The 20065-nt window shown below is 36.1% G+C and overlaps 1 protein-coding gene across 1 annotated transcript in view; it reads right to left on the bottom strand.

The window, feature by feature from the left end:
* Positions 1-229: 229 nt before the first annotated feature.
* The window catches only part of BRIP1 (BRCA1 interacting DNA helicase 1), a gene marked incomplete at its 5' end in the record, with an annotated part of 61668 nt that continues 41832 nt past the window's right edge, over positions 230-20065 (bottom strand). The window contains 4 exons of the mRNA XM_082493258.1: positions 230-1236; positions 2011-2310; positions 4102-4184; positions 6463-6575. Of these exons, the coding sequence (XP_082349384.1) occupies positions 365-1236; positions 2011-2310; positions 4102-4184; positions 6463-6575 (1368 nt within the window). The 3' untranslated portion in view covers positions 230-364. The remainder of the gene's footprint in view (positions 1237-2010; positions 2311-4101; positions 4185-6462; positions 6576-20065) is intronic.

Below are 20065 nucleotides of genomic sequence, written 5' to 3'. Positions count from 1 at the left end.
GCCCTAACAAATGCAGAAAACCATAATTTGATTATACAGGTGTTTTGCTTTTTGAGATTGTATTTAATGGTGAATTAATTAAAACTGTAATAGACAAACCTCCTCAGCCTATAATTACAAGTCAAATGCTACTTGGGCTTCTCTTTAGAATTTCCACACGTGATGTCCTTTCGCCACACAGTTATGATGAAGAATTTTAATTATATCTATAGAAAACTGCACGTTGCATAACTTTCACAATGAAAACCAAAAAAAGTATAATGAAAAATTGAGCCTGATAGTAGCACATATTAAATGATAGCTAGAAAGCCCTCGCTGCTCTATAGTGAGGTTCGGTTGTAAAGGCTGCTCACAGAAGCTGTCACTATGAGCTAGTGTTGGCCAATAGAAAAGATGACACACCTTTATTTCGTGATCTGGAAAGACTGATTTTCCGTTTCTTGGTGTCCGTCTCTTGAGATGCTATCTGCTCTGCTTCTATTTCATTAGTCAGCTCTACATTATTAACTGCACTATTCTTACCCCCCTCATTTTGCATTATTCCATGTAAATTTGTGCTCCTGCCATCATCATCAATCCTTTTTTTAGTGACACTTAGTGTTTCTGAGGTGTTGATTGCAAAAAGATCATCAGCAACCGTGGAGTTTCCACATTCAATCCGATTCTCATTTGTATTACAGGTTGGAACCAGCGGTTCGATTTTCTGTTCCTCTGATTCTACATCATCATAGAGTTCTGGTGTGAAGTAGATACTCTCATCCTCATCTTCATCTTCTGCAGAGATGTTTAACTTGGAAAGTTCAGACTTCCCTCCTGCTGAAGGAAACTCACTGCAGGACTCAGCTTGAAGCTGTAGCTCATCAGAATGCTCTTCATCTGGAGCCTCAGTATTTTTAACCGAAAAATTAATTGTTTCCAAACATAATTCTGGTACACGTGGTTTATGTTCTGAAATTAATGATGACTGGCATTGATTTACACTATCAATAAGTTCGCTAGCCCTGTGCACATTCTTTTGTTTGCTACTAGCTGTGGAGATGCCGTTCTTCACTACAGGCAAAGGTGTTGAAGTCGGTGGTTTAAGGCAGCAATGTTCTTTCATAACATCAGAATTAGTCCAATCATTCTTTTTTTCTCCCTCTATTTTAGTTGCTGGCACTTTGGGTGGGGAGTCCATATGTTTTTTTCTTTGTGTTACATGGCGAGCATGACTCTCTACATTAACTTTCTGGCCACCTGTGAAAAATCACAAAACATTAATTAATTGTATATGCCTTCCCCCCGCTGATTTACAGCGTGCTTAGCACATCAAAATTATCACCCTTTTATTAGGTTTACAGATATTTTATAAGACTCATTAAGATCCAATACAAACAAAAGCCCAGATGTTACAACTATCTTTGCACGTGAATTGTCTTAATTAAATCAATAGATTAACTGGCACATATAAAGTTAAAGTATGACTGGATTTAAAATTTTAATTTTTTTATTATTGTGCTCTTATGTTATTTACATCTTTCCTGCCTGAAATGAAGTCATAGCTTTCCTAAAATTTAGGAATGGATGGATACTTACTTGTAAAGCTGGGTACCGGAAGAGATTATGTGAAAGGTGTCTCACAGCAATGTCTAAACAACAGATGTAGGTTGAACTAAGGCACTCATCTTGCAATAACACTAATCTTTATGTGTTTCAAATGCATTTTAAGTTATCTTCATAATTTTCAATGGAAAAAGAGATTTAAGTGGAAACATTTTTGATTGCACTACAAACTTATCAAACATCATCAACTGTTTTAGGATAACCAGATGGAACGACAATTAATTTCAGTCTGTTGAGCACAGCTCATATGCGTTTGTGAATAATTATCATTTTGCACCACAGCACTTCTGTAATTTTAAAAACCATTTGTTTCTCCCCAAAAAGACGCAACTCCACATTTAATATTTTTAATGAATTTTTTTCCACAGGAAATGAACATACTTTGTTTCATTGTTGCCACGATGTTACTTGTCTGATTTGATGCTGTAGGATTAACTGAGCTGACGGTTGTAGTAAAATTAATTTCTGAAACCAAATTTTGCTCCTCACTTTTAGCAGGAACATCTGGTGATAGATGGATAGTTGCATCCCGTTGAGAGGCTTGTGACAGGTCTTTTGAACTTGAAGGTACATGGAGAAATTCACTGCTGCACACCGATGGACAATCAATGCCTTTCTGGTTTTTTATAGCAAATGCACGCAAGGATTCAAGTGCACTAGCAAAATTTTCATGGTGCTGGATTTGTCGGCGAACCCATTTAGATAGTCCTAAGAAAAAGAAGAAAAAAAAAGCATTATTGCAGAACTACACCTTCTACACCAGATATTCCACATGGGTAAATATTACCCTAATATTGCAAATACTTCTACATGTGCATAGACAGAGTCATAAAGATTTCAAGAAGTTGCTCGTGAAAGTAAGATAACTTATGTCTTCGTTTCCAGGGCTGGGAACTTGATTTAATCAATGGTAGTATTTTGATGAGTAACACTAACAATATTTTTTTTATTAAAAATGAAATATTAAACATTTTTTATTGAAAGGCCTTTACCTTTTTCACTAATTTTTTTTTTTAAGTTCCAACTGCTGCATTGCAAAAACATCATTATATTTCTTATATGCCTCAGTGTTCATTTTGCTGGTTATCATGAATTATTAAAAAGTACCTTACTTACAGTACAGCTATTTATTATCACACCGACAGGGTCTGACAAAAGTTAGAATATAATGAAGCTTTTACAATTTTCTTTCAGATTAAGTAACAGTAACTCAGTTATTCAGAAAGAATTGCAACTGCCCAAATAGCTAAAATATAATGCAGTACGCTCTCATACAGCAATCATTTTTAAAATTCTCAAATAGCAGGTGTCTTGAGCACAATAGCTGTTTACATGATGTTGAACCACACAAGAGTGAAGTAAAAACTAACTTTATTGATTTTTAAAAAATGTTTTTAAAAGCATTTAAATAGTCTTTTAGCGTCGATTTAAAAAAAAAAAAAACAAACCCAAAAATAAAAAAAAAACCAAACAAAAAAACAAAAACCAAAACAAACCCAAACCCAGAGAACTTGATTCTTCTGTGAACTTTTACTTTTTGGAAGAAGTACTAATCTTACCAAATCTTGAACATATAGATTATTTGTATTACTATCTGTATTAGTTGTGTTTACTTAGACAATTTAAATGTATTTTTAGTACAGACATGTCAGAAAACGGTTTGACTTGTATTACAGCAGCTGAGCTCCACCTGCTGACTAGACTGCAACATTATCTGTTTACATCATCCTTTTGCCCATCTCTTCTAAACAGGGCAGCAACAAAGATACATAACGCATTCCTAAGCAATTTCTTTTCTCATTTTTAAAAAATAAATATTATTTATTTAAGATAGTGTGCACCATCCGGCTTATCTGCATTTATTTCTAGCCAGTATACTACTACAAACAGAAAATACTTTTTGCGTATTGAGCATTTAGTGGTTCCATAATAGGAATGGCACAACCTTGACCTGTTCTTACGTAAAAAGCCAGAATGTTAAATTCAGACCACAAACCCTTATCATTAAAACTCCCTACAGGCAGAAAGTATACATCCACTGGAGACTTATCCAAAGTCCAAATAAAAATCTAGTAACTCTTGGTTTTTAATACATACACATATAATACACACATGCACATATATGTCTACATACATTATATACATTTAATATGCAAAGATTAAGATTCCTTAGGTTTTTGCAGGTTGCATTTTAAGAAAGAATTCTCAAATTCTGCATACTGAAATTTCCATATCACAATCTGAATATCCAAAAGGGGGATGAAATTAAATTGACTGAACACTGGTATCAACACGTTCCAGCACATTTAATGAAATAGCAATACAGCATGGTAGAGTTTTAAAGTTTTCAGTTTCAACTGCACAATTTTGAGTTCAATGGATATATTTCATTATGACTTTTCCTACGCACCTGCATTTGTATAACCATATTTCCGTAATCTTGATTTTTCACTATCTGTTAATATTAGGATCTTTCCCAGAAAGATTTTTACAGCTTACCAGTTATGTACTTATTAGGGTTATTCCGGAAGCGGTCATCGACTAAAATAAGAGCACCCCAGTCATTCCTATGTCTTATACACCTATAAGTGAGCAACAAAAAAGAGTGCACGTATAATTAGAGTGCATATAGCAAAAAACCTGGGGATCAGACAACGAAGCACTATGCAAAAATATAGAGGAAGTGTTTTCCTACTGTCTTACACAAAAAATTGTTATGGATGTCATGGAAGCTTAATTTTCCTGCAGTTCTTAAATTTACTATACATAAATAGGCAAATTAAATAACCCCACACAAATATTCAGCAGCTAATCAAACCGCGTGACATTTGCTTTCCACTCTTAACTGGGTAGCGTAAATACAGAGAGAAGAACATGTACAAGTGTCAAAGAAAAGAAAATGGACTGATGCAACTGCAGTTTTTTAAATAACTACGCACTTTTTCTAGACCGTATGTTATTCCTAATTCTCTTTGGTAACAAAATGAATAATCCTACAGACCAAAGCTGTGAGCGGTACCATCGAGTTCATAATTCGGTTGTTAGAGGCCTACAGCAATAATCCAGTAGTCACTTTACATGCACTGATATAATTTTTAACGTTTTTAAAACGTAGTTCTATACTGCCTGCCAGAAAAAAGAATATTAAACAGTGATGATATAAATGAAATAGGGAAAAGAATCTGTCAGTACCAGTTTAGGATTATTATCCCCATTGTATAAGAGGAGGACAACTTTTGAAGATGATGTTTACAAATGTACATAAACCCCCAAGCGTGACAGGGCTTAAAATGGGAGCGACAAGGCTGGCTCCCCAAAGAAATATTATTTATTTATATTTGAGGTCTCTCCATGATAAGAAAAGCTACCAAAACATCTTTAAGAAACAGATTTCTTCCAACTTCTCATTTTTTCCATTGCTTTAATAAATGTTCTTTCAAATCATAGTTTAAATGATTTATGCCCACTGGAGACGTATCCCACACCGTTAGAAAAAGTAGCGCTGCAACAAATTCCTGGCGTGACTGTCACCTGGCCATACACACCATCTGTTATATTCCCAAAGGCTGCTGTTTCATTTCATGGACTTGTGTTACTTCATATAATGTAACAGCACTAAATTAAGAGAAAAGCGTCAGATTGAAGACTGGTACACTTCCGCTCACTCCTACCCCTGCAGGCATGGCGGCAGTAAGACGCTTGCCTAGCCACTGTAGCCCAGTATCACCCGAGTAGACTGTTCTGGTTGCATAAAAATAGTCATCATGCGCTGGTCATTCTTTGCCAAATCTCAGTTTACTAAGAGCTTAGCCTAATGGTATTATACACAATTTAGACATTTATGTCAAAATGGAGGTCTGTTTTCTCCATGTAACTTCAGACTAGCATAATTTTTCATTCAAATGATAAGTTATACAATAAGCAATTTTAACTAAAACTAGATTTAAGTTAAAACTTAATTCACAGTGACAAAACTTCAGATTTTTTAGTATTAGCATTCCACCATTTTCTTAATTTCTCTTAACAAATTTTAACTAATGCTTTTACTCTCCAAAGAGGAATCTACGAAATCAGACCTGTAATAAGAATTTACAATGAGACTTTACTACATAAACTATTTTCTCTCAATTTTCTTTCTAAACCTTCATTTACGTCATCGCATTTGTATTAGGTCTGATTCAAATAACAAGAGTCTTCCAGCTGATGTTTCTCTTCCTATCTATAAATCTGTGTCTGTCTCTATGACAGATGTATGGCATCTATGAGAGCTAGCTATATCTATCTATGTATATGATAAATTTTTTTGGAGAAGGATGAATTAATTCTATCCTGTTAATAAAATCTGGGGCATTTTTTCATTTGAGTAAGCTGTACCACTTCTAAATCTGGAAAGAGATCAGTGAGCATGATAATTGAATTGACCTTTTGCAAAGGTCTGAGAACCGCCCCCCCGCTATTTCTCCCTTTCAAAAATACTTGCGGCCTAAACATCAAAAAATTAGTACATTTGAAAAGACCTAAGAATTGTCATTTGGTTTACAAGCTCAAGAACTACTTGTCTCTGCAACTGCTTTCCTTTCTGTGTATCTGGACTACAAGCAATAAAACCTGCAACCAAACTAAAGTGGATTCTGAATGTAAACCAAAAACTCTGAATTATAACAACGCTCAAAGGCACAACAGACCGAAAACCAGATAGTTGCCAGTATAGAACAGCTGAAGACCTGATTTCTGCACCATGAGTTTTTTGGCCTGATTTATCCCCTTTGTGTTAACAGTGAGGAATTAATCCTTAAAGACGTGACACACACACACACAAAAGTTCTACAAATACATATATTTATGTTCGGTTTATCTCACCTTCCCAGGGCTTGGTTCAGAGCCCTATAAGCTTGAATTTCATACCAGTGACTCCCCGGTAAAAGGCCTCTTGTATTTTTGTGCTGGTCATTGTATTTCCTCTTTAATTCAACCTAAGAAAGAAATTATAAAATATTGTCTTTAATAATGGTGCTGAAAAGGAAATATTCTAAGAGGGGAAAACAAGCAAATATCGATTAAATTAAAGTGAATATGTAAAGTGTGCTTCGGTGTTTCAACTTTGTATTTTGCATACTAACCAATTATTGCTTTTACCCTTCTCAAGCTATTCTTAACGTGATCTATTCCAATAGTTTATATGTATTAAAAAAAACAACCACACACTTACCCAAATTTCTGTTCTAGCAAGAGAAGGATAACCTGTTCACACAGTCAAAAAACCCAGACACAAGTAAATGGATTAACTAGACCACAGCTTCATTTGCTTATCTGGAAGTAAATGACACAATGGAGATCTTTCTCCTTCCCTTTATCACAAAGGCTGACTCCTAATCTAGTGCTGGGACCAGACCATACTTTTCTCAAGTGAGGGTTAAGCAAATATAACCCCTTCTTCTTCAAAAGCTAAGAAAGAACTTGTGAGACCTCGCAGCCTCGCCGAAGTACCAGAAGCCAGCAACACCAACTCTGCTTCCCAGCTTGGCACCACCTTCTGCCCTTTGGAAACCAATGTTTCACTGCCTAAATCTGAAGCAAAGGCGGCAGCTAAGGTTTGCCGGCCCATGGGCTAGCGTAAGGCAAAAAAGAGCACAGTCATCTTTTTAAAAAGCACTCTCTCCTCGCTGCTTCAAAAGCAGATCTGATATCAACGGCAAAAGAACCCCCCGCCTCCCCCTTCCAATAGTATGGACAACTACACATATGGTGCCGGATCTGAATTTGAACAAGAATTTGTATTTGGACACAAATTTGAACAAGAATTTGTATTTACACAGTTGCCACACACATCATAAAAATTTATTATTATTGGGAGGAGGGTCGACTGAATTTTTCTTCTAAATAAACAAACATAAAACTACAGGGAAAAGGGTCTTTCCATTGCTCTTTTGTACAGTATTAACCTTTCTAAACTGACAAGTGAAAGGACACGCTTCAGGAGAGAAAACAGCAGACTTCTAACCTCTTCTGACAGGTAACTTTCAAGTTGCATTTGGATAAGAAATTTTATTTTATGTACTTATGCCCTTTAAATTGCCTGTCAAATTTACAAATTCAATCTTTACAGCCAGAAAGTAAATTCAGTTTGATTTCACAGATTTAATATTTGTTCCAGTCACTCAGAATTTATTGACTGGCATGTGAGGTTTCCTTCGTAATCTTCAAAACAGAAGATGATTTCCTCTGAACGTTTTATGAACATTAAAACCATTCTTTAAAAAGGAACTTGAGATCTGTATCCCCACCTGGGGAAACAAAAGGGTACTCCTCACCATTTAAAATGAGGTACGATGTCAGAAAATGTCATTAAAGTCTTTAAAACAAAACTAATGACAATATATTCCTGTACATACTTTGCATTTGTCTTCTAGTTTTCTAACAATTTCCTCTTTTGAAGAATTTCTGCTATCAGTGAGATTTTGGCCAATTCTAACAAATGTAGCTTTACCAGAGTTTCTTACTTGGCTAGCAGACTGTTCAAAACGGTATTGGAGTATGTAATCATGTGTCTTATACTGATAAAAATTACGCCATTTTTAATTACGTGCATTAAACCACTGAGGTAACAGGAGAAGGCAAAGCAGTCAGATCACCTGCATAGTATTGCATTACCCTGCGGTTAAACGACTTTACTTATACATTCTCCTAATACATGTTAGAATTATGCAAATGTATACTGCTTGTACTGCACATCAACAACGACGATACATTTCTCAAATTATGCAAAACTCCATATTCTCTTGGTCTAAACGTGTAATGTATCTTTTCTATCTTACTTTAAAAAAGGGTTAACAGAAAACAAACATTCTGTTTTCTCACTTAAACGGTCATGTCTCAGCACGAGTTGACAGCTTACATTGCTGAGAGTTCAGTTTTCATTATAAGTCTACTAAAGGTAAAAGGCCAGGGCATGTCATTTTAATGCAATCAGAATCTATTTCATTGTATAACTCTTACATTATCAAGCATCAAATCAACGCCCAATTCAAAATGACATGTTACATATGTGAAAAAGCCAGTCTCTCCTGCTAGCAAATATCCTAAATGTGCAGTAAACCACGGGCTAGAAGGGATTAGTTAAAATGTCAAAAGACAGCCTTTTACTTTTACCTGTTCATCCTTAAAAATATACCCTTAGCTATCAGGCATGCTTTACAGACAAATAGCTCCAGCCAGCAGCAGCAGAAGGCCGGTGGCAAGCTCTGCCATCTTGTAGCTGTCAGAGAGATTAGTCTTTGATCTATCTGGGAGGTCACGGTCACATTCACATTAACTGAAGTCTAACAACATTATACCTGCTAACCGCTCGTTCTTTTAATGCTTAATTAGTTCGACATCTTCCACTATGGAATATGAACTGAGAAATAGCAACAAAAAATAAATGCCATGAGCAAGTTTGGTTTTTATGACTTGGAAAAATATTTTGAGGCAGTTTCTGCTACAATTCAAAAGAATTTAAGTGTATTTTTCAATCAAAGTTAGCAATACAAGTTTTAACTTCGACACCAACAATATTAAACAACATTCATTATATTAGATTTCAAGCGTTTGATAAACCACAAAAAAAAAAAAAGTTACCTGCAGTAACATTGCTTCACATGAAGAAACTCAGACTTATTGAGGATTCAAGGGATATACAAGTACATAAAGCTGATTTATACTGTGATGACCACGGGCAGTATCAGTTAGCTTATAGCACAAAGACAAGAAGAGTAGCTCAAAAACTAGAGCTTGTTTCTGAACCCCGAAACTACCTGCAAATTCAGATAGAGAAGCCTGCAGCATGCCTCTTCAGCAACACACCAGGCTGAACCAGATTTATTCAAAATTAACAAAACCAGCAAGGTATACAGACATCAGCCTGTTATGGATTATTTGCTCCTACAGAAAAAAAATGGTTGGCCAATGAAATTAAAGCACAATTTTCTCCTTTAAATTGAGTTCTTTCCGTTCTGTAAATATAAAGCTTCTCCTTGGTTTGCAGTCATAATTACGACCGAGCTAAGGAAATGTGAAACCCAATTTCTGCACATTTTAGATATCTTCAGCTAAAGGTCTGCACAGCATCCTACGTGCTAATTTACTTGTTACGAAGTTCTAATGAGAAAGCATTTAACCTAGAAAGCATAAAAAACCTACTGTGCTACACAACTAATTACTTTTTTAAAAGTTTACTTCAGCAAAACCAAGCAGATGGTCCCGCAGACACTCAGCCAGAATTGTTTTATCCCAGCCAAAGAACAGGGCCTTAGACCTAAAGAGCAAAGCCCAGCAGGACTGCAGAACATGCATCTGGGGCGTTTATCATTCATAATCAGAATACTTTAAATCTATTTATTAGTGCCCGTATCACAATATGCAGGCTGAATGGGCTAAGCCCCAGCATGCATTTTTTTTATTTTCCGCTATTTAAATCGGCAAAATAAACTGTGTTTGGTTTAACTGCATCTGGTGAAGTTTCAAGATTTTTTCGATATATTGCTTTATTTAACCAAATGTAGCACTAGACTTTGCTTTCTAAAAACAAACAAAAAATCCCAAGCTGTTACTAACAGTTAAGAAGGCAAGCCTGTTCTTTGACAGGACATCGCTTCACAAACATCTTCAATTGTCTCCTATTTTCTCTGGTAGATTAAAAATGACCTCCGGTGTGTAACCTGTGGGATTACAAACCAGATTACCCAGAAGTCTAGAGACAAGACAGAAATTCATGAATACAATGGCACTATTGTGAGCAGTTAAACAGAGCACTCATCTCAACCTGCACTTCTCCTCACATCAGCACTCAGCACTGTCGTGACAGCCCAGGTTAAAGAAAGGGACAACTCCTGAAAGGAAAAAGGCAAATAAACTTGGAACTGTGTCAATACATGCACACACGCGTAGGTAGGCACATCAATACGCACACGTGTAAACTCGCGCCCTTCACTCCCCAACTCTCTCCTCCATCTATTCTCCATGGAAATAAAAGTCAGAAAATGGATATAAATGTTTTCTGGCATTCCGCTGACTTGTTTCTCCAGTTTTATGAGAGGAAAAATGGTAATGAAAACAAAGACCACTGCTCATATCATTGAAAAAACTTTAAAAGACACATTCATCTTTAACATCTACTAATTCCCCACCTCCTAAAAACACAAGCAAAAAATACCAGGTGGTCATTCCCTGTTTCCATCCCCCCAAAAGACATAAAAATAGTTTTTAAGCAAATCTACCATCCTAAAAACCTCATGTGTCCAGTTAGAGTCTCTCTTCCACCTGAAATAGCAATAATTAGAATTCTTCAAGAACATACTTGCCATCTACTTTCCTCCTGACGAATGCCAAGCAATCATAAAAGTTTGTAAGTGCAGGAAAGTACAAGACATGAAAACCTGTTTCTTTTCTTTTATATCTGAAAATCCTTAAATGGAAGTAGCATTAAATAGTGCAGCATTTAACTTTCCCCCTCCTCACTTCAAAAGCAGTAACAACGTCTGTGAGATTTAAGGCTAATAATGCACGTGTAAAGACACGGGTGAGTCATAGAATATGCTTCAAACATCCTCTCTCCTCAGTAGACCTACTAAAAGCCGTATTTAAACACAACGTCTCAATTTATTAGCCCAAAGGAAAAAGATACTATGGCAGGACGTTATCTTTAAATGCTCCAAGCGTTCCAAGTGCACTGTTAATACATATAAAACCATATGATATAAGCAAATGCTTATTACCTGTCACTTTTCAAACTAGATTCTGTATATGACAACAATTTATTAAGGCCATTCTAACCATCTCATATACCTAAAGATGGTCACCAGACACAAATATAACACTCTCTTCTGCTTCACACATAAATACTGCTTTTCTTTAAAAACCAAGAAACCCCCAAAACTGTAAGCACAGTAATACCATAGACTGCGAATAAGACATTATCAGCTAGTGATGTGATCAATGCTTTGCACTGCTCAATCGTGTTCGAGATACTCCGTTACACAGCTCCATCCTCCGAGTGTCCCTTTAGCAGGGGAGTCACTGGGAGGCTGAACTCCGCACATACGGCCCTCCAGCGCCTGCCCCTTACGGAGCCCAGCAACGCAAAGCTATAGTACGTGCACCTAAGCCACATAAACTTAAAAATAGTGCAGGTGACCTTTTCTGCCTGAAAATTTTCTACCCGCAATTAAAAATTTGCCTTCCTCTGATAATAGTGCATAACAAAGAAATAAAAACTCTGCAGATGTAGATCCGAGTAGCTGTATCTTGCAGACTGTTGCATCCAACCAGTGCACCTGAAAAGACACTGAGCATCCACAGGAGTTAAACAGTCCAGTGTGTGCTGCTTCAATGAAGATATAATCAAAACAATGAAAAGTTACTGAAACTGGGGAGGGGGAATGAAGTCACAGAGTGGCTAGAAAGAAACTATATATGGAAAAACACTGACAGCTTGTTTCCCCATAGCCCAAAAGCTTAAATATGAGATATGACTTAAAAAAGTAAAGGCAACAGAAAACGCCTGTCCATTAGAGTCTACTAACTGGCCAATACCATCTTCTGGGGCAGAAACACGGTACTACCACTTTATGCAAAGCCGTCTTTCTCTTATTTTGAACTCACAAGGTATTTTATGACTAAATGCTTCCCCAGTATTCTCACTCTTAATCCCAGTGTTAAAGATGGGAAGCTTATGTAATGTTGTAACCGCCGAACACTTTTAGTATTGTCAACTACGCCATGCGGCATCTCAGAGATCTGGAAGTTTTACGGTTTGACAAATCTTGTAGCGCATTCACCCCAGGCCCATCTACTCATCTCAGTCTTGTAGGCTTTGAGGGACTGCGAACAAGTGACTTGATTAAAATCTAATGCAACCAAAACTCTCCTCTGAAGAGAAAATTCAATCCATTTCCAGTGAAGCAGAAGTGAAAAAAATCAAACAGCTTCCCTTGAGGTACAACGCTGCTGCATACGCTCGGTGCCACTGTGTCTAAGGTGAAGTGGTAAGTGTCAGTCATCCTTACGAATCCCCAAGGTGATAGCTTCACTTTTAAAGCTTTCAACATACTTTGACAGTAAAGTAAAAACTTAAAGGTCAACACTACTTGCTAAGGACAAGATAAACACAAGAAAATCACTTTGGAATTTTTTATGGATCATGAAAGTAAACTATTAAATGTAAAGGAAAAGTTTTGATTTGCTGTATTATTTATCCAAAGGCTTAACTTCCGGATATATTCAGGGATGATTTCTGTGATCTGTGCCAACGGATTGACATTAGCCTTGCACCAGTAGAACAGAAATGCCATCCACTAGTCTTACATGCTAAGGTAACTTAAATGTTACCTTTCTTAGCTGCAGGAGTGCTGTACTCCATAGGATTTTACAACTATTCCCACAAATTAAGCCTCTGCCCTCAATGGTTTTTTTCTTAATTAATTCTATTGGATGTGAGAAGAGCGTGGATAGCTTTGACTTTTCCCAACCGTTCTTATTTCTGCAAAAGTGGGAAGTGAAAGGTTTTTGAGATCTCTTACTGCTTCAAACGGATGTAAGAAATTGCCACACCACCACATATTTACTGCATTGCTTGTTTTTTTGTTAACACAGGTAGCTGTACCTCCTGACATTTTCCTTTGGGGAGAAGGGGAAAAAAAAGTGATGGAGATCTGCAATATCCAGCCAGTCAGCTTGTTATGATGTGATTCTGCACACTTGCACACTGCATTGCCCCTTAGTAAGCAGTATCACAGCAGATTGAAATGATTTACAGTGCACTGCTGCAAGACAGGAACAATGCTGGCTGAATGACAGGAAAGCATGCTTTCTAACAAAATGTAGAAGTATATTGTCTCAATAATTGTTATTTAACACATAGAAGCTTGCTGCGTAACACTGTACATTTCAATGATGTAAGTATGTTTCTTACTTACATCCTTAACTTTATCATTTCAAAAAGCTACTTTGCAATTAAGATACAAAGTAAAATAGAGTACAAAGTGGGGCACAGAAGACAGACGAGTGTGTGTGCATATGTGTATAGATACAGACACATACACACGTTGCATTTTTACCTTATTCAGTACTTCCCTCTCAGAGAACATTCAATAAATAGTATACCATGATTTTTGTCTTTCCTGTCAAAGCTCCATCGATGTTTTTCTGTTCCCCACTTTATATTTGTAATTTTTTTTACAGTAATGTAATGAAGAAGAAAGTAAAAGCGGCTCAGGTTTAGACAGCCATTAACATGGACAATCAAAACAATTCGATCACTTTTTACAAACATTTAAGTCATACTGAAAGTGATAACACACACTGCGTCCCAAGGCTTTTACAATGAATGTCAGATTTGACTGGAAAGCTGTGGCAAAGTTGCTCAGAACCATTCAGCCTGCCTAAAACAATCCCATCACTAACAGAGCAGCCTTAGAGCTCTCAAAGAATTCTTAACTTCATAGGGAATTTTCAAATTCTACTAAACACAACAATGACCCTCCCATAAAATGTAATTGTCTGCACTAGTTTGCCCATATTTTAAAACAATCCTTTATTTTCAACGATAAGTGAAAATATTTTTTAAGTGATGCAAAGCTATGACGGAATTCATACAGAGTACGGTTTCTCAACTCAGGTTAAACATCTAAACAATCATTTTCTTAAAGATTTTTCTTTTCCCAGAATATAGTATGCAAGAATTTAATTATTTCAGTAACCTTTTATCTAGCACAAGATTCTCCTTTCAATGAAGAAAAAAACATATAGGCTGAAAAATTGCCACAAGGACTAGAAATTAACTTAAATATATAGAAAAAATGCCATTATTTTGAAATGATACGCATAGCTCAATTTGTTGAGCCCTCAAGAAAGAGGAAAGAAACTTCAGCCCGATAGCTGCAAACTCTTTGTATCATTAAATTACATATAACCCAGAAAATGGTAATTGAAATTATGTGTTCCATCATGTTTCCCAAATTATGTTGCTGGAAACAATAAAGAAATTATTTGCCATCATCGTTCATATTCACCCTATAGCAGCTATGGGAAATACTTCTCATTAATGGCAACCTCGGCCGCAGCTCTTAAGTAATGTCACCGCAGAGAAAGCCTAGCCTTATCAAGTTTACTTTCCTTGCCCATCTATTGATGTGAAAGGGTTTGACTGCATTTTCCTCTGTATTTTGGTAAAGTTCTCTTAGCTGTTACATGATTAAGCACACTCTACTGTACTACGATCAAAAGCATCTGGAAAGGTGGAAGTGAAGAAATGCTCTCTGGGAAAGTTAGCTTATTGCTTGCACTTCAGAGTCGCCCATTATCAACATTTCATAGCGCGTTTCTTTATTTTCAGGTCCCCGAGGTAAGAACAGTAAATTATGACTTGAACTAAACAAGTCACACTTGGCTCCAAAATCAGATTTTCCTACCTCCAGTTTCAGGTCCCAGAGGTGGGCAGAGGAAATCCTGGTCACAGCCAAAGAAGTCATTTTTGGCTCTGAAATAAATTTTCCTGCTTTACTAGAGCCAAACCCTACCATTGAGAGTACCATAGCTTTAAGCAATACTTTAACATTTCTTTTATATATTTTGCTTTAGCAACCTGATTCTTCAGCAATTCGAAACCATTTTCAATAACACAGAATTAGGGTTTTGGCCTCTCTTTCTAAAATCACTGTTGTTTATTATCAAGTACACTTCTGAGCCTTAATCATTTCTTTCTCCAACACTGATAAAGTGCTTTAGACTCTTCTCTTTGTGAAAACGAGTGCACGTAAGATACCACGTATCTAAAATTTTTAAGTGAGGCAACCGGAAAATAAACTAAATTATGTTCTTTAAAGGTTCTACAGAAAATAAGGTAACTTATAAAAGCATACAGCTACTTCAGGAGACCAAATGCTTGCCATTTAATACCAGAAGTTGTGGCATGTATTTAGCACAAACATATGGAGAAAATAAAATTGGATATTATACATCACACTTGACAATGAGTTTCTTGCCCATATAAAGACTGATGTCTGGATCCAAAAATGCTACAATTCAAAATATATAACAGAAGTTAATGAATAGTATGTTAGCATCAGATAACATGTATATGGGATTACACATCTTTTCCTGTCACGTTATTTATGTTCTCTAATATTACAGTTCACTGGTATTAGCATCAAGTTACAAATCATAAAATATATTTAGAAAGCAGGTTGATCACAGACCAGTAATGTTAGTGGAGATGAGCCAACATCAAACTGCCAACATGAAATACTGGTCTCCAGAGGTACGACTCTACAAACCCTTGTGATTGTGCTCAGTCCTAGAAGTATTAAAGGGATTACTCACACAAGTAAGAGCTATGCGCAGGAGTAAGGGGTTATGGAATTGAGTCTTAAGAGGACGTTTATTAACCCAAAAAAGCAGACATGCAAGTGCATTTTCATGTAGAAGTGGAGCACTTTTTCGTGATTTAAACCAATCCCAGAAGTATATAATTCAGGAATATTCCAAGGGAATTGTTAATCACTTGCATTTCCTATTTTTAAAGGGATGTCATTATTAATCATCTTACCAGTTTATTCGTTTAGTATATCCACTAAGCACCGATTGCTATGTAAAGGCAACAGATGTACCCATGTTCACAATTTTATGTCTATATAGGTCTAACTTGACTCGTGTCACTGTGTTTTGAATTTTCTTCTGTCTCGACTCAAGCTCCTCCCAAAACTTCAAAGCTGGAAGTTTTAATCAGTTTTGTGGTTAGCCTACAAAATCTAAAGAAACATTAACTGACTATATCATAAAATCAAATGTCATATCTATCCTATAAAATTTAACTGTTTAGTTTGGGAACTTAACATAGTCTAAAATCCTAAAAAAAAGACAAACTGTACAGTGTCCTCTAATGTTTAAAGTCTGGATTCTTCTAGCCCCAGGAGGAAAAAAGAATTCCAATAGAAAAAAACATTAATAAGGAGAAACATTTAAAATAAAATCAGCCAACCTAAAAGAAAGTGACTCAGTTGTACTTGGATGGAAGAATACATATCTGTTTAGTATAATGAGCACTACTGATATGCTTTGAAAATAATCCTGAATAGGAAAGGTACTTGAATAAAATACTGTAATCATATTCTTCCCGATAGTTGTATCATAAATTATTTCTACTGTTTAAAGCTAGGAATATTTGAACATCAGCTTTCCCTTTAAAACCCAACTCTATCCCCACCTCAGTTCCGAAGGATTTAGATTTGATTATAAAAGTACAGTTAGAAGATGAAGCTGCATCATAAGCGGGATGACGTGAGTATTATTTACCCCCAGGCAACTGGGCTTGTGACTTTTGGATTCTAACTGTTAATGAAATAGTAATACAGCCAACCAAACTCCAACTGGTTAGGACAACAGGTTAAGGCTTAACTATAGCCAACGAATTGTTTATAATTAACAAAGACTCTATTTTCGTTTCAGGTAATGCTAATAACTATGCTACACAAGAGCATGGTTTATAGCATCCCTTCCAATCCCTACAAATTCCATGTGCCTTTGTTCCTTATTAAGAAATTAATACTCCTTCAGTTTTATGAAGTTTTACTCACTGAAGATAATTCCATAGCATTTAGAAGAATTATAATATAGCGTTCAGGAGTAAAAATTTGTTTTCCTTGCTAATGTTCAGGTAAAGTCTGTTGGTGTAGGGGAACCGAAGTAAAAAACAACAATTTGCATTTGTTAATACACAGAGACTATTAAAAATAGGATATCACATTCTTATATAAAGTTAAATTTTTTAAACTGTAGCACTTACTTTTCTATTCCCTTTTATAATACCTGTGTTTCATTCCATTCTGGGAAGCAAGACTATTGGATTAGCTCTCCCAAAAATACACAAAAAGAATAGTTTCAGGTGAAAACTGGTGTTGTGTCCCATTCTGCCTCCCCTCTCCTCTTTTTATTTTCAATTTTATAAGCCAATCTTCACTATCAACAACCAATTTTCTTGAAAATATAATTCCAAAACCCTTCCTGAGCTGACAGGCCACTGAAAAAGATGCTTAATCTTCCAAATTTCTTTTGTATCTATGCTTACATTTCTACACAGCTACTGATTAATCTTCTTCAGTGAACAAAGTGACTATCCTTCGCCCGATCCTCTTCACACAATTGAGCTCAACCAGTAAAAGAAACATGCATTAATCCAGAACTTTTGGGGGTATCTGATAAACCTAAAGCCTTGGACAAAACAAAACATTATTCAATTTAAAGAGAAGTACTGCTAGCTGGCTATGACTGACTACAAGTTCTTGAGCAAAAGACACGTTTACAAGAAAAACTATTTCCCCTAGCATTATTCTAGGAGCACTGCCGTGCACCAGACAGCTCCTCAAATCTGATGCTAAGAGACTGGTGCATGCCCTTCTCTCATCTAGAATTGATCACTGCAGTGCTTTGTGCATTACCGTATCTAAATATACACACTCAAACCTTTAGCTGCTCGCAATTTGGCAGCTAGTTTTTCTATCCCTACTTAAAAATTTAGAGGTTTTCTTCAATCTAATTAAAAAAAATAGTTTAACACAACACTGATTTTTTGGAATTTAGTTATCAGTGATGGGATGTACTGCCCGTGATTCTATTAAATTACATATTTGGTTGAACTCAAGGTAAAAATCAAATACACTATTTTATTTTTAAGGAACATAATCCACTGTGAACATAATTCACTCTTGACACATTCTTTTCAATTTAATTTTGTATCATTTAGAACACAAAAACAGTGACTTTCTGGAAATCATTTGGAGTAAATTGTAAGAGTTGCAGCCATACTACAGACCAAGTATTTCCAAAATATTATTTCAGCATATGTCTCTAAAACAAAGCATTTCTAACTCCAGAAAGAGTGCAAAGTATTCTTTGAATATATATGTTTTTATACTAAAGTACAGTGTATTATATTTTACTAAGGTAAAAAAAGTTGTGGCTGAGTAAGTGCTTCAAGAAAGTTATGCAAGCATTGAAAGAACATCGCAGCAGCAGCCACCACTAATATAACCTTACTAGTCTTTATAGGATGTGGGTTTTTTTCCACCAAGGCTGTAATTAGGCACACCCTGTAGACAACAAAGAAGTCTTTGGTTGTTCTCTTAAGCTCAGAACACATCTCTCAACCCAAAGCTGAGTCTGTTTGGGCTTTCAAGTGCAAACCTATGATTTTCTTATTTGGTTTGGCATTACTAATAACCAGAATCCAGCTGTTCCTGGTATTTATTTATTCTGCGACACTTCGCTTTGTTTCTCAGCTTCACAAAGTAGTCCCCAAAAGCTCTAAAAGGTATACGTAAGATAAAGCAGTGACGCTGGCTATTATTACTGGGAGCAACTGGGTGACTACCTAAGTGGCATGCCCAGACCACCAAAAAATAAGTGGTCTTACAAACTAGTCAATAACAAATGTTCTTTTTCAGTATGTAGAAAGAAAGTCTAGAAAAACATTTTTCCACATTCATATTGGATTTCTTTTCCTTTATGAATGCCCGGCTTCAACTACGAAGTACCTATTCCAATGGAACGTCATCTATCCATAAGACAAGGAAGGAAGTGTCGATGTGGGTAATTACACAGCAACAGGATGCTACTTTGGCCACCTGCTGAAAAACCCAAATAGTCTCAAACGTCTTTAATTGGAGGCACTTCAGGATACTATCTTTAGAAGGCACTTAGAAGTTTTTGCCTAAAGTTAGATGAAGCTGGTACTATCAAGAGAGTAATGTCCTCAGTATCCAGGAAGAGATTCTGTTACGTCATAATTTCAAACCTCAAAATTGCAAGGTAATAAAGCCACATTAGCTTGGAAAAGGTTTACAGTTCTACTCTCTGTTTAGGTGGGAAGTGTCATACACAGTTACACTAAAGAAGGCAACAGGAATCAGAAAGGTGATACACGACAATCAATAACGATCTAGTGTGTGAAACACATTGCTTCATTATATTATTATTTTACACTATAACTACCTTCATCTTTCCTCCTATTTTTTTAAATAATCTTTTCATCAATCTGAATGCCTTATTTAAAGTAGTACTTTCCCCAGTGTTCATCCTAGACCTTCACAACCAAATGCCCCACAAGAGCAAAAAATCAGGACGTAACTTCATTTCTATACAAATGACACAAGTTTTGGTGTACGAAAACAGGCAAGTGAAGATGGAAACAGGTACTGCTGATTGGCGGAGTATGAAGTTAATGAGCATTTCAACAACGTAATAGCCTTCTCTAGCAATGTCAGACAAAACTTGAAATTAGCTCCAGCATGATATACGTTTATTTAGAATGACATAAATGAGTCCACAAGACTTGCTACACCGTTCCTCCTCTTACCTGTGTAGAAGGTAACTCAAAGAATTCAAATGGGATCGAGTAGAGTCCAATGGTAAACATTTAGAAAAAATATTTTGT

This window comes from Vanellus vanellus (genome assembly GCF_965231255.1).
Source record: "Vanellus vanellus genome assembly, chromosome: 19".
In the NCBI taxonomy this organism is placed as follows: Eukaryota; Metazoa; Chordata; class Aves; order Charadriiformes; family Charadriidae; genus Vanellus; species Vanellus vanellus.
Note: the sequence above shows the minus strand (reverse complement) of the source record. Positions and strands in the feature narration are given on the sequence as shown.